Source organism: Perca fluviatilis, chromosome 8 (genome assembly GCF_010015445.1).
Source record: "Perca fluviatilis chromosome 8, GENO_Pfluv_1.0, whole genome shotgun sequence".
Classification (NCBI taxonomy): Eukaryota; Metazoa; Chordata; class Actinopteri; order Perciformes; family Percidae; genus Perca; species Perca fluviatilis.
This window is the reverse complement of record NC_053119.1, coordinates 13273556-13301375: the sequence shown is the minus strand read 5'-3', so window position 1 is coordinate 13301375 and position 27820 is coordinate 13273556. Positions and strand designations below refer to the sequence as shown.

General features: G+C 41.3%; 1 protein-coding gene across 7 annotated transcripts; it reads left to right on the top strand.

Moving 5' to 3' along the window:
* The first annotated feature begins 53 nt into the window (after positions 1-53).
* LOC120564570 (serine/threonine-protein kinase WNK1-like) lies at positions 54-27606 on the top strand. Of its 7 annotated transcripts, none has more exons than XM_039809680.1 (29): positions 54-274; positions 1993-3222; positions 10484-10656; positions 11046-11266; positions 12917-13074; positions 14356-14444; positions 14538-14757; positions 14917-15018; positions 15125-15506; positions 15631-15794; positions 16304-16387; positions 16787-16822; positions 17295-17429; positions 17667-17765; positions 19072-19148; positions 19242-19404; positions 19493-19609; positions 20296-20409; positions 20510-20558; positions 20675-20812; positions 21139-22148; positions 22247-22321; positions 22438-22557; positions 22666-23002; positions 23141-23318; positions 23428-23621; positions 23773-23946; positions 24045-24271; positions 24413-27606. In XM_039809680.1, the coding sequence occupies exons 2-29, from the start codon at positions 2434-2436 to the stop codon at positions 24797-24799; spliced, it is 6012 nt and encodes a 2003-aa protein (XP_039665614.1). In that variant the 5' UTR covers positions 54-274; positions 1993-2433; the 3' UTR covers positions 24800-27606. The 7 variants fall into 7 exon arrangements, with proteins under 7 accessions (XP_039665614.1, XP_039665611.1, XP_039665615.1 ...); XM_039809677.1 differs by having other exon boundaries at positions 24042-24271; XM_039809679.1 differs by lacking the exon at positions 54-274 and adding an exon at positions 354-554 and having other exon boundaries at positions 24042-24271.
* The last annotated feature ends 214 nt before the right edge of the window (positions 27607-27820 follow it).

The window sequence follows — 27820 nt, the reverse complement described above, 5'->3', positions numbered from 1 at the left end:
TATGTATGTGTGTTATGGTTATGAGGTCATTCTTCATTGGCGCAGGCGCTTTCAGAAAAACCCGTTTTCTTCGTCAATATGTAACCACTGCGCCGCTTGTTTGAGCCCACAAATCGCAACTTTGATGTTCACTAATTGGATGACGTGTCTGCTTGACAGTAAGGATAGTGTACACGTATTCCCCATTATAAATGCGAAGACGGATTAACGCTGTAAGGACAATTTAAACGCCGATGCTTGTCAGCTGTATTGTGGATAACGTTACGATCTAGAGGTAGGTCCATCTGCCACCCGGCACCGCTTAATGTTGCTAACTGTTAGCAAAGCCAGACATGAAGCCAGACTCGCCAACTCAACGAACAGTAGCTAGCACAACGTTATTAAACCGAAACAAGCGTCATTTAAAAGTGTTTACCACTCGGCTACGAATGGTCGCTGTGAACCAGCTAGCTAGCTAGTGAGAATCTCATTTTAAAGTGCGTAATAACGACAAACGAAGCGTTAGCGTTATTAACGCGTCAGATAACATTGCTTTAAATTGGCACAGCCAGGAGGTGGGTCTAGTTTTTTAGGCCATCAGAAAGGCCAGACTAGCTGACGTTAGCTAGCTAGGTAGCAGTGGCAAAGGCTGGTCGATTTCCAACCGGCGTCATACGTATCCGGTGTATTATAGCACGGCTTGTAATGTTAATCACTCCGGGATGGGTACTGGCCCTGGATACGGTAAAGTTGTCAATATGGACTACACGCTAGTGTTAATTGCTAACGCTTACAGATACATTAAAATGGCAACAATAGCTATGTGAAATTACCTTAAACGTTAAGCTGAATTGCAAACTACGGGGCGGAATATATTTTAAGACGACGTGACGTGGAAATCATTAATCGTCGGTTAATGTTTTACCGGTTAAAGATCAGCTTATGCCAGCTAACTAGCTCTGTGCTAGCTATCCTTGTTAGCAAGCTAACAAAGAGCCGTTGCTCCTCCTTGCTTTGTATGGTCGATGTTGCCATTTCAAATGGCTGTGGTGTCATTTATAAGGCGGTAGAGAAATAGACGTAAGACAAGGCTTACGTTAATTAATATAGCTACTAATTGAATTAGGTCGCGTCGTTGTTTCTCAAATTTATCGGGATGTTATTGCTGCTAACCCGACCGGATTTTGTTTTGACATTGTGGTAGCCTACGCTGGTAATGGCTGCAACCATAGCAGTTTATAACGTTAGATGACTAGTAAGCAATACGATTGTCATTGCAAGCCTGGGTATTTAAAAGACTATATAAACACATTGCAAAAATAGTCATGCACGTTGCACCAGTCTTTGCATCTACAGTTATCGTTATTTCTTGGCAGGGTTATATCTTTGTGTGGCTTTGACTTATTCAGACAAAATCACTAACATGAGTATTGGTATTTGTGATTTCCTGTTCATACTTGAGACAGGAATAATCAGCTGTCAACTGTGTTCAATTAGTTACTTAAGGTCTCAAACGAACGTGAGAATAATGAGTTTTAGTGTGTCATTCTGTAGGGCTGTGGAATGCATTTGGGATTTATATCACATTACATGCTTTAAAATACTTATTTATTATATACTTAAATATAAACACTTAATGCTTACTAAACCAATTAGTTGCATGTTATACCAATTGGGCACAGCTTTGAAATACAGTAAAATTGCTTAATAGGACCTTCAAATAAGCCTCTGTAAATGCATGCATGTGCCTTACATCCTATGTCTTTTGGCAAGATGGCACATTTTATCAAAGGCGGTTACCTTAAAGACACATTTCTATTTCACATCAAAAGTGAATCACAAAATGATCAAGCTTCTGATGAAATCAATGCTATTAAACTTTATGCATACTGTAAATTCTACTTGTGAACACTTACGCTTGTCTCTTACAGATCTTGTTGACATTTGACAATGTTTGTTACTTTTTGAAACATCTCAGGCTTAGCTCAGCTTTTCTTTTTTTTTCTCTTGCAGTGAACCTGGACTGGAGCATATTCCAAGTGTCTGGCCTTCCTGCCTTTCCTGCATTCAGTGACTGTTGTGGGCTCTGGATGTTTTTTTCCTAATCAGTGATTCCTTATGCTTGATAGAAGCTGCACCCTGTGTCTTGCAGGATGGATGGTGTGGACTTAAAGAGACTTGTGTATCAACATCAGCACTCTGTGTTTTGCTGTGGTGTTCAATCTTTTACCATTTACAAGAGAACACCTCCCATTCTACACCTCCAATCTCTGCACTATATATATAAAGACTGTCTTTGAGCAGTAAAAAAGAGAGCTGAAGGTAGAAGTTGTTAGACTTTTTTTCTTTTCAAACACACATCGATACTGCTTACATAAGCCTATATGACGGACATGGAAGAATACTTATTTTAATTAGTTATTGTACACCCTTACTCTTAGTGTGGGTGGTGGGATGTCGGAAAAGCCAGACAACAGAATGGTGAAGTTCCTGGCTCCCCCTCAAAAGAGTGGAAATGGCCCCAGTTCTGGTTCAGATTCAATGGTGAGTGAGTGCCGGCCAACAGAGGTGAGACGCCGGCATCACACCATGGAGCGGGATCGATGTAACCCTGAACACCGTTTCTTGCGCCGCAGTGTCATCAGTGATTCCAATGCTACTGCATTGGCCCTCCCTTTACCCAGCAAGATCCCCATCCCTGCACCTCAACGGGTTCACCTACGAGAAGCTGCCCCCGAGCGGCAACTGGCTGCTGCTACTGGTCATCTGCAGCGGGCTGAACCAATTTTAGCTCAAAATGCAGAGTCTGCTGATAGTGGAGGAGGAGTAGAAGGAAAAGGAATAGCCAAGGTGGATGTAGTGCCTTCAGAAAAGGAGCCTGCCATTTTACAAGATACCTGTGATGGAGAGGTTGTGTTAGCAGCCTGCTCCGCACCAGGCTTAGGAACAGAATTGCCAAGTCAAACAGAACCTGAAAGCACCACTGAGGTGAAGGATCATAATGAAGAAGAGGGGGAGGAAGAAGATAAGGACTCTGCCAAGGCACGAGCAGAGGCAGAACAGAGAGAAGCTGAGAAAAAAGTGCAGGATGACATTGAAGAGGCAGAGACCAAAGCAGTTGGAACATCCCCAGATGGGCGTTTCCTAAAGTTTGATATAGAAATTGGACGTGGCTCCTTCAAGACTGTGTACAAGGGCTTGGACACTGAGACCACAGTGGAGGTGGCTTGGTGTGAGCTGCAGGTATGAAATTTGTATAACCATTATTCTTATTACTTTCCTTCCATCATTGCTATCACTTGCTGTCAGTCATGAATGTTCTTTTAATTGAGTCACCCTTATGGTTTCATTCCTACTGCAGGTGTCATCTTCTCCTTTTGTTCAGGCTATTTGCTTTTATTGGGCCTAAGCATGGTGGAGTAGAGCTAAAGCAGAGAAATGTGGCTAGCATTTCCCTTTTGATCCTCTCGCATTGCATTTGTCAGCATTTCACATTTTTTTGTGTGCGCAGCAGTCCATACAGGTTGGCATGACTGCACTTAAAGAGATACTTTGCCAATTTTAAATCAGCTCTGTGTCATCTTTGTGTGGGCGGTGTCTCTTGATGAACTGTGTTTGGCTTCCCTCCATGGCGCTAGTCACTCCCCAAAGACCGGAGCAGTGGACATCTGCCGAGATCCACCCGATGACTTCCCTCACTGCTATGACACAGAGCTGGAATTTAAATCAGCAAAATATATTTTTAAGACTGAATGTCTTAAGGAAAAGTGTCTACTTCACCAGAAGACATTAGGAAATTACCAGAACTTATCAAGGCTTGTACAATAAATGTTTTTAGCACGATGACTAGGGGATACGTAACACTTCAGACACAGGAAATTACCTTTGACTATATTCAGGGTTAGACTTTGTTTCATTGCACTGGTAGTTTGCAGAATTGATATCATGATAATGATTTTCCCTATTAGTTTTTACACTGGCAGAGGACATTATACCATTTTAAAAATAAATTCTCTCTTCCAGTCTTCCAGATGTGCAGAATTATAACAATACATTAAAGTTATAACTGAGCAAATTCTTGTCAGCAAAAGGTGAGATCTATTATTTAGATTATAACACCTTTTGAATATGTAGCATATCTAAACTGCCATCAAAGTCAGTAAAACTCCATTAGGGTCAAATGCCATTGGTAATTATATAATTCTTGCAATTTCCAGGGCCAAATGCGGCCACAGTAGTAGTAATTGACTTACACTTTATAAAAACACGATCAGGTTTTTTTCTTGTCTTTAAAATATTTCTGTACGCCTTTTATATACTTAAGTTAATTATTTGACGGTTTATCTAAATACAGTTTTGCTGTATTAAATAAATCATTTTGCTTTCAATCTGCTTCTGACCAATAGTTAGTGATTTTTCTTAAAAATGCTTGACTTTTTTTTAGTTCTGCCTTCTGTCCAGTTAAAGCAGCAACATGGCCCAAAGCAAAGTTTGACCTCATTCACCACGTGAATATTTGCTTTTATTGTCATGCTTTCACCCTGTCATGAGAGGGATAGGCCTCACACGGCAGCAACAACCATAAATACACATGCACACTGGTTTCAGAACAATGTGAAGATTGCAGACACATGCCCCTCCCCCCTCACACAGACCGAATCATGCGCATGCTCTGTGCTTTCCTGCTCTGAATGCTTGTGTGAATGTAAAATGGGTCACATTCCTAACAGAGGAATCTCCTATGTGAATAGCAGAAGGCTGGCCTGCCAAGGCCTGCTTCTAAACTATCAGTCCAATCTCCGCCTTTCTTACATTTTCCCAAATTTGTTTTTTTAATCCCATTAATACTCAATAAATATAACTATGCCTTCCTATCTCTATTTGTTAAGATTATACTATAAGTCTGTATACTTGAACTTATTTTGTCTAAACTTTATTCTACAATATAATCTTATTTGCCAACTATTGTAGAGGCATAGAAAGCTATGTTATATTTTACATTGCTGCAATGATAGTTTCTTTACTTTATTATATGTTTGACTTAATCTATGGCAAGGTGCTATATTGTGGTATGTGAGGTAGATGTGAGATTAACGCTGCACCTTAATGCTATTGATTGTTTAGTATTAGGGCGACAACTAATGATAAATGAACACGTTACCAGAGCCAGGTTACTAAAGAGAAATGGATTTCTGTTGATTGAGTAATTCATTGGGGAACTTAGCTGTATGTTATAGGACAAAAAAGGTTTCTGTGGTCTGTGACTTCCGGTGAAACCAAAATATACCCCTGTCTTGTTTGTGTGGTTTGTAGGAAATGATTCACCCATATTGAAAAGTTGTAACTGTCTCTCTTTTGAGAATCCCCTAAACTTGGTGTAGGATCTAGCCAGGTCTTTGCCGGTTAACACTATTGGGAGACGGTTTGTTTGTTTCAGTGCAAAGAAGTGATTTATAGAAATCTTTTACAGTTGAATGAGAAAACGGCTTTGCTTTTATGCAGGTGGTCAGTTCTGAAATATGAACATGCAACCCGATACTCCCATTCCCCTTCATTCCTCTGTCAATGCAAGAGTTGCATTGCTAGAAACGGTTCAGCTACACATGAGAAGCTGAAATCCCCTCTCACATGGTTGTTAAAGCTGTCCCATGATCACTTAAGTGCTAGTGTTACGTTCCCCGTACATTTCATGGGCATTTTTAGTGGAATATAATGTTAAAATATATTTTCTGAATGCTCTTTTCAGTTTAGTTTGAATTGTTCAGTGCCTCTACAAACATTCATATAATTACAGGCATTTCCTCTTAGGTGCTTTTGACAGTAGTAGAAGTATATTGACCCTTTTCTACTTTGATTGCAAGCAAAATGCAATTATCCTCCTAAAAAGCAAATTCTTTCAGAACAAATGTTATGATTGCACTGTTTTGAGAAAGGAGTAAGGGCTCCTCCAGTTAATTAACTTAGTTTTGTTTCCTGTTGAAGTAAGAATCAGTGATGCAGGAAGTAATCAGCCTTGCTAATTGTATGTTCACTGGAAATTTGGTGTCAGCTGGACCAGGGCTCCAAACTGTGACCATTTTTTGTGATAGTGCGAGTATTTTAACTACTTGCGCACGTGCGACCTGCATATTTGATGAGTTTTTATTTTAAACTGAAATTACTCTTCAGTCTTAAAGATCAGCCTGAGGGTTGTTTTGGAGGTGTGCTGTCATAACCTGAAGTGTTACACAAGTGGAAATTTGGTACCAAATGTCATGACACGTTCTTCCGATACCAATTCGCTTTAGCTTTGCTCAAGTTGTGCCTCAATCATGGTTAAACACTTTAGTGTGTAAAGTTTAAATAAAATGGCCCTGGCTTATATAGTCTGGAAGGCCATCTGTCCACATTCGTCTAAGAATTTTTAGGCGTCCCACCGTTTTTACCCACTCATGAATCCACACATTTGTTTCGGCTCTCACGTTGCAGGCATGTCTGAACAATAAGTAGGTCACCACAGAGAGGAAGTCGATGGAAAGAAAAAGAATACATTTACGAGCCTTCCCTTTCTTGCTCACTCATCCATCTTCTACTATTTCATCTTCCACTCACTGCCTCGCCAAGTCCTTCCTCTCCAGTACTGGCTGAAGCCAAATGTTGAAAGATGAGGAAGAAAACCCCATGCATCCTTTAGAAGATATGCCCAGCTGGCTGATGGCATCCGCTGGGAGTGACACGCTTTACAGAAATAGTTAAACTCTTCTTGATTGGTAGTCTTTATGTTTACCATACAATTTTAAATAGTTATTGCTTATTTCTGTTGGTTATTTACAACAAATTTAGCAAGAAACATCACATTTTGTAACATTAAGGGTGGAACTGTTTAATATGACTTCTTGGCTTTCAGGCCCATCCGCAAATTCCTAGATCTCAACAAATTTTACCCAGAGGGCTTCATCGAGCCCTCAGTGTCAACCTCAGAGCTGGCCTCAGGGCAGGGACCTGACAGAGCCATCCCTTGGCATGATCACAGACCTATTACCACAGTCTATTTTTAAGATTGTTGGGTAATTTATGATGGCCTTTGCCTAGAAGCAGCATTGTGTGTTCAGCTTTGGTGATACTGTCGTTAACTGGCATTAGATGTGATTCACAGTCAGTGCATTTACATGTAGTTTTAAAAAAAAGGCTTATATTCGGGTTAAGGCAAAACCCTGATTTCTGAAACGACATGTAAACACATTACCGGTTACTACCATGAACTGTTCCAAGTGTTATTAACAGCAGGACATGGCACAGGCCAAAGAACTCTTTCAAGTGCCAGTCAAAGGGAGTGTGATGTGTCTGATTGCAAGATTGTAAATTCCTGCAGGGTTTTTTCAGTAACTGGGTCATGCATACTTTTAAATGGTAAGAGAACTATGTAATTGGTTTGTCCTTAACACTGAGTAATCATGACAAAAAGGGTAGGGTTTCTTAGGGGCCGTCCACACGGAAACGTTTTTTTGTGTGCAAACGAACATGTTTTGCATCGTTTGGGCCGACCGTCCAGACAAATCCTGTAAACTTACTGCCTGAAAACGCACTTTTTTGAAACCTGGTCTCAGGGTGAAAAAATTCGAAAACGGCTCTCGTTTGGCTTCGTATGGATGGTGAATACGAATACGACCCCGTGTCGATGATGTCATCGCCACACCCCTCGACCTCTTACCGCACTTGTGCTAGTGCACGCCAGTCACACACGAAGCTAAGCGAGCATATCCCATCTCCATGGTCAAACCAGCTCACTTCATCTAAATACTTTGTCTCTGCTCCCTGACACTTCCCTCTGCCCTACCGGTCCTGGATTCTACACAAGATATATTGCTAACGTTATGTAGCCAACGTTAAACATTGCTAAAGTAGCTGACCGCTACAGCTGCGACGTAGCTAACGTTAGCTGCTATGGTTGTTTATAAAGTGGAAGTAGACAATTTAGCAACTAGCTAGCTAATCTGTCTGCTTATCAACTCCTTGAACGGATTATAGTAACTTTTACCACGGCTTATTGTAGAAAGGCTACAGCCAGAAAACCGTAGATTATCAAAAAGACATCATTCATGGATCATTGTTTGTTTGACTGCCGATGTTAGCTAGCAGAGCTAACGTTAGCGCCCTAACGTTAGCTAGCTGCTATCTAGCGCGCTGCAATCATGTCTGATGGCAGAGAATTGCAAAATAAAAAGCAATCCAACAGCACATTATACAATGTAAACAAAGTCACGTTTTCTTGCGGCGGCCTTTATAAAATGAGCAGTGGTGAAAGTTCTTATAGTCCATGGATATATTAAGAGAAAGTTATAATCTGGTCATGTTATGATGGGAAGTGGAAGTGACTATGCTCTTCTCCGTTTTTTGGTGAATTTCTGTAGCAGAAACAGCGCCACCTATAGGCCTGGCATATGAAGTAGCGTATTGAGTAATTTACAAGTGGATTTGTTTGGACGCAACTATTCTTGAAACAAATCCAGGGAAGACGGGTAAAAAAAAGATCGTTTTGGTACGTGTGGACGTGGCCTTAGTGTGAGTGTCTTACAGGGAAGACTGTTTTTCAACTAGTTTGGACTTGTATTTTTGTTTTAAATGAGTTACCAATGTGGCAGTGTGCGTACAGTAGAAATGCTGTCCTAAATACAGTAGTTTAGGTATTTGTGGGGGTTGGTGTGCCGTAGACCCTAAACTAGGAACTTTTAGGTTTTGAATGCTGCCATGGATGTTTTGCATGACGCAGAAAGAGAGGGGAACCACTGCCCCAATAGATAAATACTGAATACTACATAGAAACTAGATACTGGGACTGGAAAGTAGGTCAGTTGATTCAAGTGCACGGTGGAGCCTCCATTACTTGCCCATTTTTCCTCACATTCTGTTTCCTGACATTGCTCTCTGATTGTTAACATATGTTTCCCTCTTACTTCTCATTTTGTCTGCCCTATGTTGCCCCCAGACATTGAAAACATTCAACCTCAGACCTCCAAAATACCCCCCTCAAAGGCTGTAGCAGTTTCAGTTATGTTTTTTTTTCTTGATCTTGATGTCGTCAGTCACTGGAAGGTTTTCTATCTCTTGCTAACACACAAAGTAAAATCCTCTCCCCACTCACAAATGGGATGAATTGCCTGGCCCATGGCCAGGTCCCTCAGGGTTTTAAGGGAGGTCTTTGCTTGCAGGGTTTCACTGGGCTTGTCTAACTTGCATGGGCTTGCTAATCTATAGTCATGCCTGCTGTAAATGTAGGTCATGCCAGGAATTACTAATGGAATTTGAGTAGGACGGTTGTACAAATTACAGAAATGTTCGTTATTACTCGGACCCTACAAAATGCTTTATTGCCAGTCCTTATTTATGCGTTGCTCAGTTTATGGTATGTTAAATCCCGTTGGGCAAACAACGCTATCAGCTTTGCATACAATTTGCTATGATTCATTGACAAACCCATCAGCTGCCAGACATTTGTTGACTCATCTGTAGCTTTGTTTAGAATACAGGCAATGCCAAACACAAAATCAGCCTCATAGCAGATACAGTTGATATACAAGGGGCTGGGCAATATGTCAATGATAATATTAATTATAGTCTATCATTCTGTTGTAAATTATACACAGTTTTGTCTGAATTAACAGTAAAAACCAATCCAGAATTACTCTCCAAATAAATAATCAATTTACATACATTATAATGTTGTGATGAACATTTACTGAAACCCCAAAACTGGCGGTTTTCCACATCTTAACACTTAACATGATATAATGTAAATTGAATTGAAATTGTCTTCTGGTTATGGTGATTATTTATTTATTTTTCCCACAAACCTACTTAAACGTACTAGTGATGTGTGTCTGTTGAGAGGATTTAAGCTTGTGTTGTATAGTAAAAAGTTTTGCAAAGAGGACAGAGTTGATTTGGTGTAACAAGCCTGATTTATTTGTTTTGAGATTATAGTCCACTATGTCCTGATCTTCTCTAATTCTGAGTCATTTTGTGGCCATTTTGGTTTTCTTGGTATCTAGGACAAAGCTAGACACATTTCATTTGGTTCACAGTAGTTTGCCAGAGACAAAAGGGCCACATCCCTCTGCCCCCAACTGGATTTATTTGTACTTGCCAGTATATGTGCAATTTTGTGTGTGTCGAAGGAAATGTAAATTGCACCACCTTACAGTTAAACTTTCAATGGCGTTGTATTCAGTTGAATTACTTTAGTTTCTCCACTGTTCAAACCTTGAATATCAAGTTGAAGGTAAAAGGTTGGTTTTCTTATGGATTCTCATGGGCACATTCATGGGTTAGGGTTAGAAATAAAATAAATCTTTACTTGGCGTTTGTAGTGATTAGTCTTCATCATGGCAGATATTTTTCACATTACTGTTTTGGTCATTAATGCATTGTTAAAAATGTTCATCAGTCCAAATGAATCTGTATATCTAATACTGCTGCCCTTTGTGATGTGTGAAATCTTCAAGTATTTTCTTTTTGTCTCCTGCAGGATCGTAAGCTTTCAAAGACAGAGAGGCAGCGCTTTAAGGAGGAAGCAGGAATGTTAAAGGGACTACAGCATCCCAACATTGTCCGCTTTTACGATTCCTGGGAAGGACCCTCCAAAGGCAGGAAGTGCATTGTATTGGTCACTGAACTCATGACTTCTGGCACACTCAAAACGTGAGTCTCGAACTTGCCAGAGCTAATACACACATTAATACAGAACTCGTACAAACCTCATACATTAGGGCTGTGCCATTTTGATAAAAACAGTCATCTTGACGATTGATTATAAATTTTCTGAAGGTTTGTCTAATCATTAGAAAACAAAGTAGTTGTTGAACTTTGTATAATCTGGTAATGTAATTTGTCAAAATTTTATAAAATGTTCGTTAATAGGTTTCTTAGTACAATTTTTAAAATATAATTCAAGTGCATTTGCTCTTGTTAGGTGCTTTTATTAAAAAGTGTACAGAAAATTTAGAATTAATACATTTAAATTACAAATGCTACATTTGCTAGCATTATTAGTTCTGTTTGTGTAAAAATTATGATCTATTTTCTTGTAGATATCTGAAGCGGTTCAAGGTGATGAAAATTAAAGTGCTGCGGAGCTGGTGTAGACAAATCCTCAAGGGGCTCCACTTCCTTCATACTCGGGCTCCCCCCATCATCCACAGGGACCTTAAGTGCGACAATATTTTCATCACCGGCCCAACAGGATCTGTCAAGATTGGAGACTTGGGACTGGCCACACTCAAGCGTGCATCATTTGCCAAGAGTGTTATAGGTACGACTCCCAAGTAATTTCTACCTTCTGATCCCTGTCCTGCTGTAGGGCAGTACCTTTTTGTTGCTTATGTTTGAATTGAAAATGATGGTATTTAAAGAGGGTATTTTCCTTTGGCTTGTTTTTCTGACGATGTGGTTTAAAACAGACCACAGCGTTTCAGCTGTCTCTCAAACCACAGCTCAAAAGGAGGCCAAATACTGTGGTAATCTTAGGCAGATAACCACAAGGCTTTCTCTCTTTGCACTCGCACAGTGACTCCATCAAGTTTGGTCATTGTATAGAATATTTCTATGTTTCTCCAAAAAAAAGAGAGTTTTTTTTTTTTCCAGGCACCTACTGAATGTAAGTAGCGCCTAACGTTTCTCATACTATTAAATATTAATATGATTATTTTCATAGTTGTCATGCCTTCTTGCAGGCTAACCTGGCCATGGCTAAAGGTATGGCCTTTGCTTCTGTCTTAGACTGGTCTTTGTTCTGTGGTTTGGAAATATGTGGTCTGTTTGCCAGTTATACCTATAATATTTAACATCTCTTTCTATGGGTTTGCCTCAACAGGTTATTTTTTTTATTTTTTTTTGTAGTTTGTCTCTTACTGTCTTTTATAAATATTGCAGGGCTGCAGAATCTTTTTGATCCATCTGTGTCCAGGGAACTCTCCCCACTTTCTCTCTGTCAGCCTTTTGCCATTGTTTTTTATTTGTTTTTATTTTATTATTTTTACTTTCACATTCTTGGGTATGTTTTTAAAATGTAGGCTCTAGCCTCAGCTGTGCCCCATTCTGCTGTTTGGAATGAATAGGGTACTGCTGGTCATTGAGTAAGTATGAACTTTTTTGGGCCTGGTAAGTGTGACAGTGTGCTGTAACACACATCAATATAAAAAGCAATTACATTCAAATAACCAGTTTTTCTGTGTAAGACCTGAGATTAAATGTGAAATGATCAATTATTAGAACAAGGCCAATGTGCAAAGACACACTGCTAAGCACAGTAACTAGCTATGGGATCTGCTTCTCTCAGCCTTGACCATAACGGTTTCCTCCTGCAGGTCAAGGAGAGATGGTAAGTCAGACTTCGAAAGGTGAGTGTACTATGAAAGACAATGTGGTTGTAAGGTAAGGTCTTGACAAAAGTTATTTCCATAGCTAGTCCTTATTCTCTTGCAGAGATCATTGACGTCCCTTTGGACAAATTACACTGTATTCTGGCCAGAGTATTATTCTTTTGAACATTGCAAATAACATTAATTTTGCCCAAGTGTGTTCTGCACATTGGCTACCTCAGTCACATTCTTATATCCCAACTTGTTAGGGTCTTACACAGACAAACACGTGCTTTCTTCTCTGCAGTCTAACTGAGCCCAGCTTCTCCCTCCTTTTTTGTTTTCTGTCTCTTTTTTTGCTTTCCTCCCACTTTTCTTCTTTTTTTTTTTTTTTTTTTTTTTTTTTTTTTTTTTCTCTCTCTCTCTTCCAACTTTCACCTCACAGGTTCTACTCCATGAGATGTCAGCAGGCTGGTCACTCCTCTCATCCTCCTCTTCCTCAACCCGTCACGGGTTAGAGGAGCAGAGGGTCAATGGGTTGTGAGAAGCCCACTCAATCAGTAAGGGAGTTCGAGAGTTCTGAATAGTTGTTTTGATTTAAGGTACCCCTGAGTTCATGGCGCCTGAGATGTATGAAGAGAAGTACGACGAGTCAGTGGATGTGTATGCCTTTGGAATGTGCATGCTGGAGATGGCCACCTCAGAGTACCCTTACTCAGAGTGCCAGAACGCTGCACAGATCTACCGCAGAGTTACCAGCGTAAGTCTTTTTTTATCAACCCTCCATGTCACCCCTCTGCCCTGCCTTCACCTCTTCCTATGTGCTAAGAAGGCTAGTGTCCCATTCTGGAATGATTTTATATTTCTGCTGACACCTCTTTATCAAGCTTACATTACATTTCTATCTTCTATTGTATTTCACCCCTTAAATTCAGTGTATTCCTATATTTTCTAGATTATTCCCTATTTCCCTGTTTGAAGAACCCACACACTTAGAAAACCTCCAAGAGAAACCTGTCGTTTAACAAGCCTCTTTGCTTCACCTCATACTGTTTTCTTTTGTATTTCCGTTTGAATTATGGCATATGTTGGTTAAGCACCTAAACCTGAGGTGTGGATGATTGATAAGAGGCGTGCTATTTTCCTAACTGATAATGGTTCAGTCTTGTGATGATGACAGAAGGGCAGTAACTGTCATAGGAAAAACACTCCCAGATATTTTAGTCTTAATCATACAGTTCATACTAGCCCACTTTTGAAATGCAGTCACTGATATAAGTCATACTCTTGCAATTACAAGAGTCTCGTAGATAGAGGTTAAACCTGAATTGAATGTCTACAAAATGGGCCTTGAAATTTATACCTAAACCCTTAGTCTATCATTAACTGAAAAGTATAAATACTGACGTTTTGCCACATGACTCCACAGAGGGCTTTTCTATTTGCGAAGTATTGAGTTTTTTAGCTCTCTTTATGGACTACAAATAGCTCATACTGCAGCAGTTGACTCAATTGAGAAACAGTGCTGTCATGGTGTTGAGCCTACATTAGTTAGTATCACATGGTTTCTGGTTTTACTGTAGTGTTCCTTGGGGAGATGGGCTGTTCTTCCTGTTTTGTCATTCAGCCCAGCTGTTAAGCCAGTCCTCCATTTTACTGTAGCACCATGCAGTTTTCCATTGCCATTTACTCAATTCATCCCCCGTCAGTGGTCCTCTACTGACTTATGCCCTCTTTTTCCTATCACTTGACATTCTACAATTTTTAAATGCCACCCAGTAGAAAGCATGCCATCCTTTGAACATTCTTTAACAGTTTTTTAGAGGCAACCCCTTCCACTTCATACTGTGCCTTTTTGAGATTCATTCCAATACACAATTGAAAAAGGAAGTTGGTGTAAAGTTCCCTGTCATCTGGGATGTAAGATGTTGCTTTGTGGTACGAATGTAGAGCCTCTGAGCTAAAAAAGACAACAAGGTAATAAGAAAAGGTCAGATGAGAAGAAGAACCATTCTTATTCAGGATTTTGTGTGTCCTGTAGGGGGTGAAGCCGGGCAGCTTCGACAAGGTGGCCATTCCTGAAGTGAAGGAGATCATCGAGGGATGCATTCGCCAGAACAAGGATGAGAGGTCTTGAACTTAAGAGCACATTTAACCAGTTTATGTTAGTAAAGCTCTCCAGGAAAACACATATTTGCTAACTGCTCGTCTCCCTCTATTTAGGTACTCGATCAAGGACCTTCTGAACCATGCCTTCTTCCAGGAGGACACAGGGGTGCGTGTGGAGTTGGCGGAAGAAGATGATGGAGAGATGGAGTATATTAAGCTGTGGCTGAGAATTGAGGATGTGAAGAAACTCAAGGGAAAATACAAAGACAACGAAGCTATTGAGTTTTCTTTTGACCTCAACAAAGACGTACCAGAGGATGTGGCTCAGGAAATGGTGAATTGAACTTTTTTAATCAGTCTTTTAAAAATGCAACACTTCAATAAAACTGTCACAATTAAAGACAAATGAAAAAGTAGTTTAAAAGTTGTTGTTTTTAATTGCAGACTTTGAAATGATCATTGTTGTATTGTACATCATGTCTTTGTGCTGTAGGTCGAGTCTGGTTATGTATGCGAAGGTGACCACAAGACCATTGCAAAGGCCATAAAGGACAGGGTGTCTCTAATCAGTCGCAAGAGAGCACAGCGACAGCAGGTATTTACAGTACATGCTCACCATAGTGCATCTAATGTTGTTCATGATTTTTATCGGTCAGTGCTCTTGAGGGATTTCAATACATTTGCTGCTGACTGTTTTAAAGGTCAGAGAAAATCAGGAGAAGAGAAGGCTAGAAGAAGAACAACAGCAGAGTCAGTTACCTCCAGCACAGCAACCAGGCCAGCAGTCAAGCACGGAGGTGCCTCAGGTACAGCCAGTGCCACAGCCTGCTGCTTATGTCCCTCCACAACCAAACCAACACAGCACACAGATGTCTGCTCAACCTGCATCTCAGCAGAGCCTTCAGAGTTCTAACTTTAACACTCCTCAATCAACCCAACTGACCAGCATGGCACAGGGTGTCCCTTATATCCCCCAGTCAACTGGGCAAGTCCCAGTTCAGGGTCCGAGTGTGGCCACCATCCAGCTAGAGTCTGAGGAGCCTGAGACTGACCAACACCAACAACTGCAGCACGCTGGAGGAGGTGTGTATCAAAGATGATTTATAGTCGAATACACCTACAGCATGATAATAAAATGGTTTGGTTTCTGAAGGTGAGCGCATTTGGAGTATTTTCATAAATTAACCTTCTTCTGCACTTCTTACAGCCAGTCACATAGGAGACCGACTACCTGGTTCCACCATCCCTCCTGAGGTCCAGCCTCCTCAGTCTGGAATATCCTACAGCTCTCCTCCCAGTCATCACCTTCAGCCTCAGGTGTCACTCCCACAGACACAAAATGACCACACACAACAACAGCAGTTGTCAGTGGTGAGTGATGTTGAAAAAAGGACATAATATTGAATCTGAATCAGATGATTGGATTGTGGTGCGCCTTAGAATTAAGTATATATTTAAATCAAGTTTTTAAACTTACAGACTATATTTCTATTGATTCGTGCGATACAGGTGGTATACTGTTAGTTCATATCACGGTTTTAGGTCACGGTTTTCGGTACGTTTTTGGTACATTGGGGGGAAGCATTGCCACCTGAGGTTTCACTACAGCGCAAGGCTTATTTCACTCAATAACTTTATTTGAAGTTTTTTTTTTTTTTTTTTTTTTTTTTCTGTGAGGCTAAAATGAACCAAACAAATACATACATGCCCCGAACTGTATCTAGCGGACTAAGCGGTTTGGATTTTTACAGTTAACCATTCCTGCTCTGTGCTATACATGTGCCCCTTGAGCTATATTTCTGTGGTCTTGAAATTTGATCCTCTGTTTAATTTCTTTGATGCCTTATTTCACCACATGTTTTCTCTCTGTGGTGCATAAGGTTCAACCCCAGATGCAAGGTGTCCAGCCTGAGGTTGTTCCTGTTGCGCCAAGCAGCCAGTCTGTTCCAGTGACACCTCCACAGGTATATGTTGTACTGCATGTCCTAATGTCTTTAAAGAGTAACTTCACACCAATTGCAAAGCTTTGTTTTACTGACCCCTAGTTAAGTTTCAAATATGTTGCACATAACAACACTAACAAACCTAATGGTAATGTAAGGTTGTACTGAACACACCCTGAGTACACTTCTATATCACTGCAGCAAATGTGAACTTCAATCACTCAAGGTCAGCAAATACACAATTTTCAGAGGGTGTTAAGTCAACCTTATAACGCTTATATTCTCTGCTTCAGACGGCTGCTTTGAAAGCAGCTCAGTTTTCTGAATCCCATTTTCCAGTCTCTTGTTATAGCTTCCTTAGTTTTCTTTCTATTCTCAAGATTCCTACTCTTACCTTGTGTCATGTTTTGTTTCTTATAGTACGGAGTTTACTACCAACCATCGCTTCCCCCTCAGGTAGATAAAATGTCCCATTTTTCTGTTACCACTTGTCAATACACCCACTGCCTTTCTGCGAAAAAAAATAGACATATTGTCTATATTTTCGCAGATGCTATAGTAGGCTTTTAAAAAATTGGAACTTATGGTATCCATAAAGAGAAAATTCATGTGGTAGTTTTTAAAACCTGGCACGTGCAGTGTGGATTGACATGTAATGTACATGTCTCTAAACTAAACTGTAGAGAGGACATTGTTGACTGATGAATAACTTGACATCCCACACTGTCAAATTGATAAATGCTCTGAGTTATACAGCCATGTTATCCAACAGGTAAGTGCATGTAGGTTTGGAAAAGAGCCAAGTAAATCTCAAGCAAGTTGCCAAGATGCTATTATGAACGTGTGCCAGCTTTTATCTCACCCTCAGACCTCTCTGATTTTATTCTTGTTTCTGCCTCTCCCTCTTTATCCCTTTTTTATTTTACAGATTCCCACCCAGCAAGTGATGATACCTCCATCCTCTCAGTCGTCTCCCTCCCAACAGCAGCAACAGTCAGAGAGCAGCACTTGTCTTCAGAGCTCCACTCTACCGCAGGCACAGACTGGAGTTCAGCAGCTACAGGTGACCCACACAACCCCTGCTCGTACTCAACATGCACATTTATTTGATTTTGCTTTAAGACATATCTCTTCATCTTACTTATGGTATGGATTTCATGCTGTCCATTTTTATGCTTGAGTTTTTCTAAATCATTTTTCTTTTTTTTCTTTTTTTCACACAATTCTCGTTACCATGGCTCTCCCCTTTTTTCTTCCACTCTTGCTCTGTGCATGCTACTCATTCCTGCATGACTCTTAGTCTTGGGCCAATGATCCAAGTCCTCCTATCCTGTCACCTCCACTCAACGCAGAGCACCTATACTTCCTCTATCAGGCCTCATGCTTCTCTATTCTGCAGGTACTCTACAGATCACAAAACAAGGTTGTGTGGGTGGGTGTATGTGGGGCAGGTGTGAAGCATTCACACCTTACACCTCCTGTTTCTTGAAGTGTGTACTTTCATCATTCAAAATGTTTTAGGTCACATTTTACATATTGTTTTAGAGGATCAAATAAACAAATTATTGTTTTATCTAAATTGTATTATAGAGCACCAATGCACATATCGAGGGCAGTTCTTATCAAGCTGCAAGAGTGTGTTTTTTATTTGTTTTTTTCACCCACATTTACCCGACCTCAGACAAAAATATCCTAACCGAACATAGAACAGTGTTTCTTTTCAGGACTTTAAAATTTTGATCAAAAAGCAATCTAAATAGTTTCTTATCCTTTTGTTCTTAAAACAGCTTTTGTATTTTATTTGGAGCTTAAAATATTCATGAAATCTGTGTGCATGTAATGAATATAAGACCTTTTTATCAAAGTCACAGTATTGTAACTACCGTACCCACAGGGCTGGAACTAGAAATTGGTAGAACAGCAGTACCCTGTATAATTGTGAATAATATCCATTAGTGGTGGGAATCACTAAAGGCCTCACCATACAATATCCTCGCGATACTTTATTATTGTGATTTTAAACATATTGCAATATTCTGCGATATATTGCAATTTATTACCTTTTTTCCAACTTCAAATTTTTCCCAATTTCAAATTATATCCCCAAAAGGAAACTTTATCAACATCTGTTTTATCTAAAAATATACATTTCTCTGTTTGTTCATTTCACTTCAGTTTTAGTGCTGCAAAATGGGATTGTCAAGCAGACAAACTGACCAACACATAAATAATAATAGACTGTATCGATACAGTATTGCCACGGAAAATATACGATACTATGCTGTATCGATCCCCCATATCCATATATGCACAGCAGAGAAAAAAGGCCACGTTCGGAAGGAAATGAAATGAAAACTCTGTTACAAAGCAATATTTACATTCTGCATGAGTGCTGAATAATTGTGCTTGTTGTATCCTTTCTCTTAATACATCCATGTTTCTACCAAGATATCAGTTTTACCTGTCTAAACAACTCCATCTGGTGGATGGTCTGGTTTAAGTCATTCCTTTCCTGTAAATAGTTGGTCAACATGAATTACCAAAATAAAATGTAATGAACAAATGTGAATGGCATGTAGATGATCATCAGTCTACTGTGTAAGTCCCTAAACCGTTTCTAAAGAGTAATGTACCAAACAATAGGACATATTGTCATTAACTTTTGACATGATGTGCTTGATTTATGAATGTTTTCTGTTTTTCAGGCCCCTGCGAGTGTTCCTCAGTCAGCACCAGCAGAGCAGCCAGGATCCTCTGCTCTGGTGCCACCATCTGTAGACAGGTGAGAAGAAAGTTATTTAAAAAATAATTATAAAAAAAAACAGCACCACACTTGTGTCCGATCTCTCTCTCATGGGCCCCGTTTCTCTTTCAGCTGCCTGTCAGATGCAGCTTCAGGTCTTAGTGACGGCAATGATGGAAGTTCTACATCAGGAGGTCGCCATGAGGGACGCTCACTGAAACGTCACCAGCGGCGATCTGTACGCAGCCGCTCCCGCCATGACAAAACTGCAAAGGCCAAGCTAAATGTTCTCAGTGTACGTATTTGAACTGAGTTCGCTCATATTCATTAAGTTTTTAGCTCTTTGTCATGAAACTGTTTTAACCTGAACGAATGTTTGGCAGATCTCGAACGTGGGAGACCGAGTAGCAGAGTGCCAGCTGGAAACGCACAACAGGAAGATGGTGACCTTCAAGTTTGACCTTGATGGTGATAATCCGGAGGAGATTGCACAGATTATGGTAGTACTGGTTCTGTAGCTTTTGCCCCTAAACATGTAGGAAATGTTAGAAGTGTTTGGTTGTGTTTGTTACAACAGAATCCTCGTATCTCCATAATTCATCATTTAAAGATTATTTTTGGGGGGCGTATTTAGGCCTTTATTTGGATAGGACATCTTAGATTTGAAAGGGGAGAGAGAAGGGGAATGACATGCAGCAAAGGCTGCGTCGAGGAGTAAACCTCTATATATGGGCGCCCGTGCTACCAGGTGAGCTACCCAGGCACCCCCATAATTCATCATTTACATTTTTTTTTCTTCATAAATCAATGCTATTGCTCACCCTTTACGTATGTCTATATCTTTTACAAATATTTCAACACATAACGTAATTAAGTCTGACTTCGTCTGAGGTAAATACATAAAACCTGACACAGACGTGTATAATTCATGCCATAATTCATACAGTATATACTTTTGCATGGCTGCCATTCACAAGACTCTCATTGTTTGGCAATTGACAATGACAATCCCCTGAACTGAACAGAAAACTAAGTGCTAACGTTGCTGTCCTTTTTAATATCTGCTGCATCAACCAATGACCCACATTCTAGACCATTCTGTGGAACGTTCTCACAGTATGTTAGATATATATATATATGTGTAGTTTTAGTTACAGTAGTTGAACTTCTTTTCTTTCTGTTTCAGGTTGAGAGTGTATTCATCTTGGAGAATGAGCGGGAGTCCTTCATCGAGCAGATTCGTGAAGTCATAGAAATGGCTGATGAGAAAGGAGAGGGCATGAAGGAAGGCTTTCCTCAGGTATTTCTTTACTACACATCATCCTATTGGCCGTAATGACATTTTAAACCTCACCTGCTGAACTTGAGGACATAACCACATATGTTTTGTCTCTTTGCAGATGAGTGATCACCAACAACAGCCTGTGCTGTCTGTTCCCATGCTGCCAGGTGAACATACTTAGCCAGAAATAAAGGGCTCCAGTCCAGTTATTGATTTTATTTTTTATATAAATGAAGTCCACCTCCGCGCATCTTACCTTTTTTGTTTTTGACCTTTCTCTCAGGCATTTCCCCCAGCACTACATCTCAGGTGGTGCATTCGGCAGGACGGAGGTTTATAGTCAGCCCAGTGCCAGAGTCTCGTCTTAAAGAACAGTTCTTTGGATCTCCTTCTGCCAATACCTCCTTTGGAGATGAACCTGGTGAGAGAAAAGTTTGTTTTATTCCCTATGAGATTAAACTGTTCCACTGTTTGGTTTCTCAAAGTGATAGATTTGACACTGCATGAAAATAAGCTTTGTTTTAATTCTTTAAAAATAAAAAAAATGATTGATGGGTACAGAAAGGTATCAAGGGGGAGAACCAAATGAAGTTGAACATTGGCAAGGCACAAAACAAAGTGTAATGAAAACTCCAAGGTTTTTGCTGGTTATGTAGTATTACACACACAGTTCACATAAGCTTTTTTTTTTTTTTTTTTCAATTTCTGAAATAATCTTCCTAAAACTATTTCTTTAATTTTTTCTAGCTCCCTCTATACCATTGGGTCTTTCTCTGTCTGCTCCATCTGGGATTCTCCAGCAGGCATTCAGTAAAATGAAGCAGGCCCGTGTAGAGAGATGCAGCACCCTTGATCCCCCTGCTGCTGAGCTAGAAGCAGGCACTACCTTGGCCACTGAGGCTGGACTCGGTCCAAACTCTAAAAATATCCTGGCTCCTCCAGAAGCGGTAGCTTCCACTGCTAGTACTACTTTTCCTGGCATGCCTCTCACATCCACTGCAACATCCTCACCACCTCCCTCAACTGGGAGAGTTTCCCCTCCACCTATAGCCACTCAGTCCCAAACTCCAGTTCCTGTCACCAGTGATCCCAGTCCACCTCCTCCGTCTTCCCATGAACCAGCCCCGTCACAGCTTCCACCAGCTGCCAGCATCCCGCCTACATCTTCCACCGTTTGTCCACCATCAGTACAGACCTCTGTCCCCGCAGTACCTGGGCCTCAACTGAGCAGTAGTTCTGTCTCGGTCTCTCCTGTTGCTAGTGTTACATCCAGTAGTACTGGCACTGCCCCTGCTCCAGAGCAGCAGCCTTTTAATAGTGCCGTTTCGTCCTCTCAGCCTGTGAATTCGGCCACCCATGCACCACAGCACACAACCTCCCAGGCTCAGCCTGTCCCCATTTCTGCTCAGCCCCCTCCTCCCACCGCGTTACCCAGTCAGAGCCAGGTCCAGCCACAGCCAGTGGAGTCCGAGGGGGCTGAGCTCCAGAACAAGACCGCTGGCAGAGATGATATCCAGGCTCTAGATAAGAAGCTACGGTCCCTCTTTAAAGATCAGAGTTCTGCGTCAGTGGATCAGAACACAGGCACCTCCTCTCCCCCCACTGGGACTTCTTCTCCTCCACCTGGAGCCGCCCTAGTGCCCCCATCTAACCTTCCCCTCACCTCTGGGGTGCAGGGTGTCCTGGGTCCCACAACCACCCCAGGACAGGGTATTACCTCTACTGGACAGACACCTCCAACTAAGCCCAGGGCACAGGTTAGTGAAAACTGCAGCATCCAAGAATTAATCAAAAATGCTGTTTATTGCTATAATAATATTTTGACTTGACTTCCCTCTTTGTTATACTTGTTTAGACTTTACCTACTGGTTTTGATCAAGCTGCTACACCTCCATCTGAACTTGCACCCCCTATTCCTGGACCAAATCAGGTGAGGTCTACTATGTTTCTGTAATACTACCTGCTTTACTACTTTTTAAGTTTTTAACAAATGGTGTAAATGAACAATAAGTACTATTTAGATGTCCTGTTTGTGTGACTCCACAGTCCCAGAAACCCCTGGGTAATTTGGACGCCCAGTTAAGGAGAGCTCTGAGCCCTGAGACTGTTCAGGGAGGTAACAGAGTCCAGCCTCCGGCAGCTGGTTTCACTCTGGGACGTTTCCAAGTAAGTTTAAGTCGCAGCTAAAAATTTGTCTGGTTAATGGAGTCAAAAAACAGCTTAACCTCTTAAACCTCATGCTTAGTTCATTAAAATTCCTCCTCTCTTTCCCAGGTGTCTGTTGCTCCCGATGGTGTGACCAGCCGCATTCCAGATCCCTCAAGCATTGTTTCCTCTTCTTCCCTTGTGTCATCCTCTACCTCCCCTTCTTCTTCTTCTTCCTCCTCTTCCTCCTCCTCCTCCTCGTCCCCCTCAAGTCCAGAAAATACTCTCCACCGGTCATCCTCTCTGGCCAAAGGAGTTTGTGAAACTGACACAATAAATGCCTCCTCCCTCTCCGCTGGTCCTGCCAGCCAGCCCACCACTATTGGGCGCTTCCAAGTCTCCACGAGCACAAATGCCACATCCGGGCCAAGCAATGGCTCTAAAGTGGGACGTTTTTCCGTCACAGGTATGTACCAGATTGAAGGTTCAGCAAATTTGCGTAGCTTTAATAATGTTTGATAGTGTAAGGGCAGGTTTAGACCAGAAGAATCTTTACTATTAACCTACTCTATCTGTAACACCTCATGTGTTTAATTTCCCTCAGTGACCCCAGCTCCAGCAGCAGGCTCCAGTCCATCACATGGTTCCAGTATGCAGAATGGGCCCTCATCGTCAACGTCTGATCCTCATAACGCACACGCCCATTACAGTAGTGACAATAACGACGACTCTGAGACTGAGGACGAAGCTTTGCAAAAAGAAATTAGCCGTCTCAGGGAAAAGTATGTCATATGTTCACAATCTTACTTAACACTACCTTTTATTTCCTCTGAGTGTAACTTCACAGCTTAATAGAAATATTTCAACATGACTGTTTTCTCCTACTCACAGACATATGATGGAGATCCAGATATTGCAGACTCGTCAGAAAGAGGAGATAGAGGCCCTGTTCACGCGGATGGGAAAACCTCCTCCTCCTTCTGTCTTCTCCCCTGCTGTGGCAATGGCTGGAGGTCGACGAAGGCTCAAAAGCAAAACCTACAAATCTGCTCGCAGTAGTGGAAAGCCCAGCCCCATACACTTAGGTAAGGACAGTGACCGGACTTGTTTTGGTTTTTATGTCAAATGTAATACAAATGTTTATGTCAGTACTACAATCAATCACTGAAGCTGTTGAAATGGTATGTTCCTGGGTAAATGTTTACACGCTGTTGTGTCTTGTGATCGTATGTTCAGGATCCCTTGCCTCAGCTCAGAGTCTTCATTGTTCAGAGTCCCCTCCAAAACAAGGTTCACCCTCAACATCAGAGGCCTCAGAAACCGCAACAGAGGCATCACAAGTTAACCGGTCATCCATAAAGCAGCTTAGATCCTCTCCATCTATGCCCAGCCTCAGTAGTTGCGCTACAGGTATGTGCAAGCACTGCATTTTGTCACAGTGAGCTACTTGAATTGATTCCCTGAATGTATTTTCAAGTTTACATCTCTTCTCTATTATTGTTTAGCAGGATCAAGTGGGACCAGCTCCACTAATGGTTCAGGCCACAGCCAGAACCACTCAACTCCTCTGAGCCAGGCGACTGGACCCAGTCCTCCTTCCTCTCACACCCAGAAGGGCAAGGGTACCTTCACTGATGACCTGCACCAACTGGTGGATAACTGGGCCAGGGATATCAGCCTTTCCCAGTGCAAGAAAGGTCCTAAAACTGGAGCACCAGCACCTCTGGGACTTGATGTAAGCATTCAGTACTTTCTTTGAATGTAAAAACTGTCATTTGAGCATTTTATGGCCTTATGTGATACTTTGATCTGATACATTGCTGTCATGTAATAACCCTGCGTATTCAGTAGTAACACTTTTTTTTCACTATTACAGATTATCCCTCCAGCCAACATGGGCCGTAAATTCTCAGCCCCAGGCTACCTCTGTCCAACACTTCCCACGCCTTCCACCACCACGTCCACCACGTCCACTCATCTCCCCAACCCAGCTAATCCCTCTGTCCCTTTGGGGCCTCGTAAGGGCTCTCTGGGACCAGCTGCACCTGGGTTTGGATACACCTCAGCCCCATACAGTGCTCCTCAGTGGGCAGGACCCACAGGCACATGCCAGGTCAGCATGCTTAACCCCACACAGCCACTAACGCAGTACCAGCCGCCTACGACAGCCTCAGTGTCCCTGCACCAAGGCTATCACATGGGAACCACACCAGCCCCCCAGAATGCAGTCAGCCCTGGAGGGTCCAACCTAAGGCCTACGTAGCCCAGTTGTAGCCCTGGTCCAGGCTGAGACGGAGGGCCACGCAGGGCAGACAGTCATCAAACGAGAACCAATAGCTCTATTTACAGTTGGCTGGTTAGCTGGCTGGATATTGTGCTTTTTATTTTTATTTCAACTTTTATTATTATGTGTTTTTCCTGTAATAGAGTTGACCTGTGTGGTTCAAGTCCTCTCAGGCAGAATGAAATCTGTCTGGCAATTGGAGGGAGAGTGCAATACACATCCACAGCACAAGAGTCGTGCACTTAGCCTGCTATCAGCTGTGGAAATTGAGCTGTGATGAGTTGGTTGGTTGTGTCTGGTAATGTAATGACCCAAGGGCGTAACCCACAGCAGCCAAAGATGTCTATTCCTTTTGAAGAGGAGAAGGTAGTAGGAATCCTGGTTCACATCCTTACTGGTCCTGACTTGAAGCTGAGCTGGGACCGAAAACGGTTGAACTAATACACCACATAGACACACGTATAGACACAAGTGTGCGCACGCACACACACACACACACACACCTGACTAAACATTAGCCTGGTTGAGTGACTTGGGATGGTAGGTTATGTTGTCTCAGAGAGCGATGGACGGAGTGTACAGAAAGTGGGAGATAAGAGTGGGACAGTTGGTTTGTCCCAGATGGAATAGCAAAGTGTGACTGGTTGAGTTGGGAGCAGAAAGAATAGTAAGTTAGGCAGGAGTGTAATGGATAGGGTGTCAGTATGAATACATCCCAATGGCTACCTATTAAGTAAAATGCAATAACGGCAAAGAGTAGATAAACTGTCCCTTGTAACTGTGGCCTTAATCCCCAAACACATTTAAACATTGACTTTGTATATAGATATTTCTTCACTGGGTTATGATTCCATGTTAAGCATATTTATGTCCCTGTGAGTCTGGTGACATTGTGATTTGAGTTGTCCATCCATACAGATTTATTATACAGATTTATTCTTCATCTGATGTGTAAGCCAGTGGATCTGCCACATAAAAAAAAAAAAAAACATTGTCCTGGTGTTGACCACCATTCGCAGTGTGAAACTTAAGAGGTGGTGCTGCTGTAAAATCACATTCTGGTTGAGGGTGTTTGCAGGTAGGTTTTTTTTGTTGTTGTTTTTTTACGTAAGAATGAAATGGGGGATCTTAAGTTGACACATGAAATAACTTAGTGCTGATATAAGCAGTTCAAGAAATAATTTTGGTTTATTGCAATAGTATTTGTTGAAGGTTTCAGTCTCTGAGGGGATGCAGCCTCCCCACTTCTACCAGTTGTTTACACCTATGGTGCCCAGTACACAGATGAACAGGTTGTTAGTGAAGTCAACACATTAAATAACATTTAGCCGTCACCTCTCAAATCACAAGTGTCTGGGGTTCTCTCTTTCTGTGGTCAGTTTTTGTATGCATATATTTAATAAAACAAATGTTCTTTATGGACCTGTATCAGCCATCAGATTTTGATGTTGTTTCACTGTAATTGTTATTAAAGGTTGTTAAACAACCTGTAGTTTAAAGGAATATAAAAAAAAGTGCAATTGCAGGGTGGTTGTTGTTGGTATCCTACTCATTACGCAGGAGTAATCCTGTGGTTTATTAAGCTCTTCTCTATGACTGCCCTGCCCACCCCCCCTTCTCTATTTTATTGTATTTATGTTAATGTGAGGTAAATGCTTTCACATAATGCTCCTTCACTAGAGTATGCTTGTGGTGACCCACTCTACATGCACATGCACTCTGAACTGTAAACATGAGGAACGCTTTAGTGCCTTGCATCTTCACTAATGACAAGTTCCAGATTCATCTAGTCCTGTAGCTGTGACTTCAGAAAACTAAACCTGTACATGACGTAAACACACAACAGGTGGCTCCATAACTGCCAGAGGATGTAATACTCTGAAACATTAGACGAGACACCACACAGGACTGCAGAACAAAGAGCACACGGAGTAATGTGGAAGCGTTTCGGTTCTCTCTACAGTTCAATTTGTGTTGGTTGTGTAATCGGCTGTGTATTTATATTTGGCTCAAGCGTACATGGATTTGGCTGACATTTGTTTTTGTGGATTTATCATTAAACCGTTTCACAGATGCACTTGTTCAGGCAGCAAGTGAGCTGTATAAAGGTTTAAAGGTGGCTCAACTTTTGTCTCACCACCGCCTCAGACGAGTGCCATGCTGTCATTGTGATTCCTTTGGCCTGCTCGTAGATTGGATGAATAGTTAAACTTCTCTAGAGAAAAAATAAGTTACTGCAATGCAGAATATGCAATGTTTAAAATTTTAAAGGGAGTTTGGGGTAATGGAAACATTTGCATGCCGATGAGGGTTGTTACCGACTGACTTCAATGTTTTTGATATTGGAATATTAGAGATCCTTTTTTTTTTTATTATTATTATTATTATTATTCTTTGCCTTCCTGAGAGTATTTGCATTGAGTGATCACAAATCAGTTTGCCATTCACCAATATCACAGGCAAAGCTTCGATATCAAACCATCGACATGATTTCTGCATGCCGGCTTCACTAGTGTTTAATCTTACAAATGACAACGTAACTCAAAACTGGCTACTGTACAGCACAAGGTCACAACAAAGCTCCTAAGGTCCATATGCTCCGATGCTATTACCAGTAATTATCACAGACCTCTCAGCACTGTTTGAGGCTTCTGACATGCAGTGATATCTCTTGAGCTCTTATTTTTGATCCCTCCTTACTGACCTCCTGTGATTCAGTGTCTGTTTTGTGTATGTTTTTCACATTGTACAAATTGTAAAAACAAATAAAAATATAAATTAAATCATTTGTTTGCTTATTGGAATACTATTTTAAAATGGTTATGACCACATTGTGTTATTTTATTTTATGAATGTGTCACTAATGCTTCTCTGGGGTGTTTTTCTTCTATGTAAATACATAAAGGTCCCATATTGTAAAAGGTGAGATTTCCATGTCATTTTTTTATTATGAAGCAGGTCGAGGTGCTTTATAAACACTGAAGGCTTAAAAACACTCAA